Below are 9023 nucleotides of genomic sequence, written 5' to 3'. Positions count from 1 at the left end.
GGAGCGCGGCGTTCGCTGTCACTCGTCAGGCTGCGAGGCGGCTCGGAGCAGCCGGTGTGCACGCGACCATCCCGGAACGCGACCGGCAGGCGCGCCAGACACGCTGCGCTGAAGAAAATCGACGGCGCAGATCTGCCAGAAAGCTGCACAATTAGCCCAGCCGCAAATAAAATGGCTCTGTACAGTACCGGAATGTCAACACACGCTGGAGTTGTTCTGGGCGGAACCATCGCGGTCACGTGACCAGCACCGGAGAGCAAGACAAAACCATTTGAAACAATCATATCTATGAAAACCACGTGCGACCATGTGCTGCCCGTCGTCACCGCGTTGCGTGATGACGACGCAACACCGACATCAGAGGGGGAAAAAAAACAAACGACGAAGACGATGACGCCAAGCACGCGCAAGCGCTTGCGTGGAAAGACTGCTTATTTATTACACAGTGTATGCGGCACAAATTATGAGGCTTACCGACTTGTTCGTCATCTGTGTAGCTCTGACGCGACCTAGTGGACACCGGCGTGAAATGAACAAACATTCGCATGAAATATACACTCGAGGATTGCCACTTTGAGAGGTGGCAGACGTACTGTACTGTGTTTTATGGACTCATAAAAGTGAGTACACCCCGCACATTACTTAACTTTTTTTATTTATTTTTTTTTACCAGCTATCCGTTCATCTGTAGGTATCAATTTGGAGCCATTCATGTATTTATTTTTCATTGACTGAAAATACAGACCCTTTCCAAAAGAAATGTAATATCATGGAAAAGTTTATTCATTTCCATAATTCCATTCAAAACGTTAAACTTTCATTGATTATAGCCGCGGGGCCCACAATTGAAACAATTTCAAGTATTTATTTGTTTATTTTTACATAATTTGGGCTTCCAGCGCATAAAACCCACGAAATGCATCCATCCATCCATTTTCTCTTCCGCTTATCCTCACACGGGTCGCGGGCTGCTGGAGCCTATCCCAGCCATCATCGGGCAGGAGGCGGGGTACACCCTGAACTGGTTGCCAGCCAATCGCAGGGCACATACAAACAAACTCACATTCACATCCTATGGGCAATTTAGAGTTGTCAATTAACCTACCACGCATGTTTTTGGGATGTGGGAGGAAACCGGAGTGCCCGGAGAAAACCCACGCAGACACGCGGAGAACATGCAAACTCCACACATGCAGGGCCGGGGATTGAACCCCGGTCCGCAGAACTGTGAGGCAGAAGCTCGAACCAGTCGACTACCGTGCCGCCTGCTAAATTCATGTTTTTGTATTTTCTTTTCCCAGGAGGAGCAGACGTGTGCAGAAAGGTCTTACGAAGTCAATTAATGTCCTGTAATGTCTTCTGCAGGTGTAAATACATTCTGGAAACAAGTAAATTGAAGCGTCTTCAGTGAACCCTCTCCACCTTTTGGGTCTCATGGTCATCATCGTCGCTGTGGATGCTGCGCTTCTGTCCTGATCCATTTTTCGAGACTTTTGTACGGTCAGGTTTATGAAAGACTGTGGTTTAGGGTTCACTGCTAAAAAAGACAATCACTGAATTTCAGAAACAGAATCAGAATCATCTTTATTTGCCAAGTATGTCCAAAAACACACAAGGAGTTTGTCTCCGGTAGTTGGAACCGCTCTAGTACGACAAATACTATTTCTATTTCTGCTCCATTCTGCTCCACGCAAGTAATTTGAGGGTTGAAAACAATTGTTAAGATAGCAATGGATAAATCCGCTAGTTCTACGTTTCCCAAGGGTAGAGGTGCTTGGCTCAGTGATATTGTTGACAGTGGGGGCTTGGAACGTTCAGAGTTCACACTCAATGGGTTTTCAGATTCAGGGTTGTGTCAGGGCCCAAGTTGTACTCCTGTCAGGGAGTGTCCCGAAACGTCCACACCCTACAGTGACGTTGATGCTGTCCACCGCCTCAAAGACATGGTTGGGCACTTAGGTGCCCAAATTGGTGAATCCATTGTTGCAAAGCTAATGTTAGCTGGTGTTGTGAACACAAATTCTGATAGCCAGACTGCCTCTCCTACCCTGAGTACACAAGTACACAATGACAATGACAGAGACCTACAGACATTTACAGGCGATGGCACTGACAAATACTCGGTCCAGGACTGGATTGACATGACTGAGACTCACCTCAGGAAGCAAGCTACTCCTGTGTGTGACAAGGCAAATGAGATCATGCATCTTTTGCTGGGCAAGGCCAGGAATGTTGTGAAGATTGCCTCATGTAGTGATCCTAAAGTTGATGTTAAAAAGAGGCCTGAACTGATACACAATGTTCTTCTTCACTATTTTGGTGACACTCCTTCATGTCTCCCTCTTTCTGACTTTTATGCTGTCCTGCCCAAGCGTACTGAAAACCCAGTTGACTACTGGTTAAGGCTGAATAAAGCAGCAGATCTTGCTCTTGAAGGCCTGTGCAGACAAGGGAGGCATTCTGAGAACATGAATGAAGAAGTGGCTTTCATGTTTGTAAAACACTTCCCCGACCCAGAGTTCTCCAGTGTCTTAAAATTGAAGCCAATTCATGAGTCGACCTCACACGATGTCCAGCTGAGAATTGATGATTATAAGAGAGAGTTGAGAGTCAGTGGGAGAACCTACGGTGCTGCACAGGTGAAAAGCCACCTTGCCGCCATTAGCTCTGCGCAGCCCAGTGCGCCACCATCGTGCCCGGCAGCATCTGAGGACGTTTGCACTCCGAGTCCTTCAACTTCGTCTCTGCAAGCCCAACATCATGCGTGTCACGGTCCCTGCCATTCTGTGGCATCAGTCCAAGTTCAAGGTGTGTCGCAATATGATAAAATCCAATCCTTCGTTCCAGTTGTTGCTCAAAATCTGCAACAGTCGGAGGAGAGATTGCTCAATCGCATGGTTGACACGTTTCAGAAGATGATGGAGAAAATGGAACAGTGCAACACTTCTCATCCAAATTGCGGTGGGAGTTTCCAGCGTGTCCCTCGGGATAGACGCCAGCGAGAAGAGAGTTGAAAAGTGTGTGATGACACAAACCACAACACAATTTCACACTGTATGTCTGACAGACTGCGCTTTGCTTGCCACACCAGACTCAACTGCACTGTTAAAAAAATCCCCCCAATCTCAATCTCAGGTAAACTAGCTGACCTGTATTCAGAGGGAGGCACTAGAGGTCACACCAAGAACTCTCCAAATGACAACATTTCTGATGCTGAGACTGTTTACTCATATGTGCAATGACTCTAAAGTTGTGAATAAAAATATTCACAGGTTTGGCAACGGTGACAGTCTCTTCTAAACAGGTGTTGATGTGGGTGGGACTGTGGAAATGGGCAGAATGTTTTATTTTGGCTCGATGGTGTGCAGCAAACCAAAGTGTGCTTTTGATGTGGAAATGGAAGTGTATGTCTGTAAAATGTGCGTCCCCATACTCGTTCTTCCTGATGCACCTCCTGCATCGGTCCAAGTTATGAGAGTTCTCCTGGAAAACGGTGTCTGGAATGTTTCCTGTCAGTTCTCTCTGGTCTGAACCCATGGAAACTTTCCTGACAGTATCGGCACAGTCAGGTGTAACTCAGCGACCTGCCTCGAGCCTGGCTATGAATATCTCATTTGGGGTAAAGCGCACAGCTGACACACAGTTGTCTCCCTTGGCAATAAAGTTCTGACAGAGCTCCCAGCGGCATTTTGGTCGAAAGGATTGCCACTTCACTGTGGGGAGACAGACGGGTCCCGTTAAAGCTCATCAATACTGTACTGTACATCTGAAAAACCTGTGCTGTCAAGGTGCCACGCAAACCTCGTTGATGTTTTCCCTACAACAGCCTAACTGCACTTGAGGACACAGATGTTGCTGAACGCTCAAAGGTTCCCTTTGCCAGCTGCGCCACCCATTGCAGGAGCAAGCACTGTCGGAGACAAGCTTCCATCATTTGGGCGAAGTGCGGTTGACATTGAGTCATGTGAGTTGTCGGAAGACTACAAGAGGAGAATGGCTGAGCTTGTTTTGCAGTACGAGGATGTCTTTTCAAGCCACCATCTTAACTGTGGGGAGGCGAAAGGGTTTGTGAACCACATTCATCTGCCAATGCATTCAGGCTGCTGTACAGGATAGTGCCCCCTGGCCAAAACCAGAAATTGCAACAAATATTGAGTGGAATGGAACAGAAGGAAATGAGAATGCCTCACTATTGGTGCTTGATATGAGGGGTGGGGGTGGGGGGAATGGCGATCAAATGTACAGATTTTCGCTGGTTGAACAAGAGGACACTGAAGAACGCCCAGCTGCTTCCTCACCAGATGGATTGTCTTGCGGAGCTGGGAGGAAACTGTGTTCAGCACGATGGATTGGACCTCCGGGTTCTACAACAAGCCACTCCAAAAGGACGATAGCAAGTATTCAGCCTTGACCAAACCCATGGGCTTGTATGAGTACAACTGTCTGCCACAGGGCCTCTGTAAGAGACTTGGGAGCTTCATGCGTATGATGAACAGCATTTTGTGAGACCAAATCTGAGTCTGCTGTGTTACTTAGATGATTTGCTGGTGATGAGGAAACTGCCTTGCAATGACTGGAGACGGTGTTTGGGAGACTACGTAGCATACCTTGAAGCTGTCCCCCCAAAAGTGCTCAATCCTTAGGAGATCTGTGAAGTTTCTTGGACACATACTTGACAGGAGTGGCGTGTTGATAGAACCCACTAAAAGGTTGAGAACATCACAAATGAAAGCTGCTGACCTCATGGAGTCTGATGGCGTGACCCCATCCCAGAAGCGGGTGAGAGATAAGCGTTGCTCTCATATCACTCCATCCTCACGAGATTCATTTGATGTTGCATTTCTGATGAGGAGCCCTCGTATTCTGAGATGTTTTAGATGATGTATACTGTGTAGTAGGTGCTCGTATTCGATCATATTCAGTGGGTGTTAAGTGTAATGGAGTTAAACATTGTACATAATTATTTTGCTTCCTAACGTTTGGATGTCATTAATCATTTCATGGTTATTTTGAGTATTTGTGAATTTAATCTCAATGAGTTTTGTTTTCCTTTCCCCCCCTACTCATGGTTCTTTTATTATTTGCTGTGGAATCTGCTGTGCTCTGCTTCCATCATACATGTTGGCCGTCTGTAGTGTAGAGAGGACTTCAGAAGGCAATTGATGTGCTGTGATGTCTTCTGCAGGTGTAAATAAATTCTGGAAACCAGTAAATTGAAGCGTCTTCATTGAACCCTATCCACACACCTGTTACATGTGTATGACATTGATATTCAGAGAGACAATAAGAATAACTACATATAAATATCAAATGGTAATAAAGTCATACATGAAAGAACGATTCTGATGAAGCAGGCCGGACGGAAATGTAATTATATCAAATTGATACAGTAACACTACATAACAGTCAATACAAAAACGAATGGCGACAATAGACTAGTGTACAGATGAATAGCTGGCTACCTCGCTATACATATAATCATATTACAATTACAATTGATAGACAGGGACATTTTAATTGAAATATATATGATGAAAATGCATCCAATACAAAGATATACATTTATGTACACCCGTTGGTAGCTAGCCTGAGAGCTAACCAGTAGCTAGCTTGATAACTGTTAGCCAGCTAAATTAGAGAAGATCGATGATTGGTCAGTTTCAGTTTACCCTTTATTATGAATTATAAACCAGAAACTGAAACCATAAGATTTGTAAAAATCAAATCAATATTTCTTTTCAGTGTTGAGATAGCGACTGAAAGAATAAAGGAGCAATAGTTACAGTAAATGTTCACATTCAGAGTAGAAGGACATAATGCAACATTTTTAAGGTTCCCGTGGCACTTTTCTACGTGGCTTAAAAAAAAAAAAACGAGCCCCAACACACACACTTGCACGTAAGAGTACTCTAGATTACAGTACACTTTTCCACAGCAATGTTTACAAAGTACATTCATAACACTAAATTGCCCAATGACATCATGTCATACAATTCCAGTGAACATCTAAAAAAGGAAGAAAGGGCATGTTTAAAGATGTCTTGTTGTGCTTCTGTTGGGATAGTCAAACATTCTTGTCAGGGCAATAAGCTTTAACATTGTGATGTCAAATTTAAGGCGTTGTATAGCAAAACCCTACAAGCAGAAGAAAATCTATTAAAAAAAAAATTCAAAAAGGAATGTTTTGTTTTTTTTCTTTCACTTTACATTTCCACCCACAATTCACTGTTTTAATAGGACCCCCACCACCCAAAAATTATAGGGAAGTAATTCAAGTAGTTTTTGGTGACCTGATTTACCTTTGGTATCATGTCAATCTGAAAAGTAATAACTTCGGTGCAAACCGCACAGCAGCAAATGAAAGTGGAACCTCCAAATTCTTGTTGACTTGCAAGCTGTTCTCATTTCCTCCCAAAATTTCCCATAATGAAATAAAGTGGACCCCCGCTATTCGTGGTGGATAAGGCCGAGGCCTGGCCACGAATAGCAAAAAGCCACAAATTCTGTAATTGCCATGGAAAAGAAAACAAAACAACAACAAAAATCCTGACAAAACTGCAAATAAGCAGGGGGATTGGGACAAAAAAATAATAAAGTGAATAAGCAGGGGTTAAATATCTGAACTGTGAATATGCAGGGGTCCACTGTAATGTAAAGGTAATTAATTTTTTGCAGGGTTCCCCACTGTGCAATAAAACTAAAACAAAGTAGAACTACTTACACTTAATGGATGTCTGACAACAGACACTATATAGAGAGGGCACAGGATGGTGCCACCTTGTGGCCGTATTTCTGTCTGTGGTGTATAACAGTGTACACTTATTGACATTAGCATTTGCTTGGTAAAGTTCATTAACCCCCCCCCTTCTCAAATTCTTAGATTTTTGCAGGTTCCCCAATTTAAGATGATCAAACAAATGTACATACTGGATCAGACACCAATAACCCAAATAAACATAAAATGCTGTTTTGAAATGGGGATTTTATTTTAATAAGGTTTTAAAAAATAATAATAATAATTAAAAGCTCCCTGGTCGTGTGTGCAAATGTAATGGCCCCCCCTTCTTAAATCATGAATTACTGTTGCTAAAGCTTTAGGACTCCAGCAAACCACAATGGGCCTCAGTCACTAATAAATGGGTAGAAATGTTCTAACTCTGCGCACTAGTCGAGCAGTTATGCAAAATCACTGGTTGATTCATGACAGGTGCATACGGGGCAATTTAATTTGCACCACCATGTGGATGTTAATGAATCAGACATCATTCTAAATGAGGGGGTCATGCCCGTGGCGCGCCAATCTGCATAAACTGTACCCCCAGTTCCCTATACAAGGATATTAGTGTGACACATCTCAGCGACATGGCCTCAAAAGATTCTGAACTTTCTTCATCTTTATCCTATTTTCAAAAGGTTTGTACATCAGAAAGCTTGCAAAGCCCAGCAACCGACAATATTAACATGATTATATATGTAAAAAAAAAATTTCATTAATTCTGAAGTTAAACTAGAGAATACTGAACACAAAACATGTATCGAAAAAATAAATTAAGAGCTGAGAATGAACAAACACAGCACAGGTTGTGAAAATAGATAGTAAGGGATAACTACTCCATACTTACACATATACATAAAAATTATTGTTTTATGAATGACTAGCATTAATATGTTTAAGATGTGTGTTCGACATTTTTTTTCAAAAGATTATCATTATTTGTGTGCGCGTATGGTCTGAGGTTCTAAATTTGTTTACAGAGTACGCACAAAAACAAGTACGAACATGATGAATCACAGATTTGTGCGTGTGCATGATTTAAACAAAAAATGTGTGTGAGCACGGTTAGTGAAGGAGGCCCGATGAGAGCCAATATCCTCAAAAAGAAAAAAGGTTTGTCTTACTTTTGCTAAAAAAATAAAAATGACTTTTGGAAGAATATACTATGGACTGACGAGACGAAAAGTGGAGCTTTTTGGAAGGTCTCGTGACACATGGTGTACATATTACACAGCATTCATTATACAGTACATAGTACCAACAGTAACATGTTGGTCGTAGTGTGATGGTCTGGGGTTGCTTGCTACTTCAGGAGTTGGACGACTGGCTGGGATTGATGGAACCAAGAATTCAGCTTTTTACCAGAAAATCATTAAGCAGAATGTTCGGCCATCAGTTTGTGACTTCAAGCTGAAGCGCATTTGATTTCTGCAGCAGGACAGCGATCCAAAACTCAATCCGATTGAAATGCTTCGTCATGACCTGATAAAGGCTTTTCATGCTCGAAAAACCTCCATTGTTGCTGAATTCAAACAATTCTGCACGGAAGAGTAGGACCAAATATCACCACGGAGATGTGAAAGACTCATTGGCAGTTATGGAAAACGCTGGATATCACTTATTGCTGCTGAGTGTGGCCCAATCAGTTATTAAATGTAGGGGGCAATTACTTTTTCCACACAGGGACAGGTAGCTTTGAGTATTTTTTTTCACCTTAATAAAGACAAATTGACATTTTTTTAAAATAGGAATTTGAGAGAGGGGCCAATCTTATTTTTTTTAATGGTACTATATGTAATTAACAATTAATCGTATTGCTACTATTGCACTGAGCAGCTAGATGCGCTCCAATGTCACAGTGCACTTTTTAAAAATCTCTTTGCTATTAATGGTATCCTTTTGTGGTGGCTTCACACACACACAAAAAGATTTATCTACAGAAAACGCAAAACATAGCATTTAGATGCTCACTGATTACATCGCACACAGGATGTTGGACTTAAAACAAAAAAAGGAGCGCTAAGGCTATGTTTACATTGTGTTCCCGGTAGCCACGGCAATCATGTTTCAGGCTACTGTGGACAAAATGGGTCATGAGAAAATGACGGCGGACGGGATTAACGAGCGTAACAGGCCGCGATTGGCATGGATGCCCGACCAGATTCTTAAACTGTCAAAAACTTTGCCACGGCAGTCAAGATGTGGATGAGAAACTGGAAACTGGCTGGAGTAAAAAAAAAAAAAGGGG

The 9023-nt window shown here is 42.8% G+C and overlaps 1 protein-coding gene across 1 annotated transcript; it reads left to right on the top strand.

The window, feature by feature from the left end:
* Positions 1–289: 289 nt before the first annotated feature.
* Positions 290–5176, top strand: LOC133485100 (uncharacterized). The gene is made up of 2 exons (XM_061788456.1): positions 290–620; positions 1366–5176. The coding sequence occupies exon 2, from the start codon at positions 1731–1733 to the stop codon at positions 3012–3014; it is 1284 nt and encodes a 427-aa protein (XP_061644440.1). The 5' UTR covers positions 290–620; positions 1366–1730; the 3' UTR covers positions 3015–5176.
* The last annotated feature ends 3847 nt before the right edge of the window (positions 5177–9023 follow it).

Source organism: Phyllopteryx taeniolatus, chromosome 10 (genome assembly GCF_024500385.1).
Source record: "Phyllopteryx taeniolatus isolate TA_2022b chromosome 10, UOR_Ptae_1.2, whole genome shotgun sequence".
Lineage (NCBI taxonomy): Eukaryota > Metazoa > Chordata > Actinopteri > Syngnathiformes > Syngnathidae > Phyllopteryx > Phyllopteryx taeniolatus.
The sequence above is the reverse complement of the archived record's forward strand: the minus strand, read 5'-3'. Positions and strand labels throughout refer to the sequence as shown.

Excerpts from the sequence above, each read along its gene's own strand:
- LOC133485100 (XM_061788456.1), top strand. The coding sequence starts at position 1,731 with ATGGATAAATCCGCTAGTTCTACGTTTCCCAAGGGTAGAGGTGCTTGG.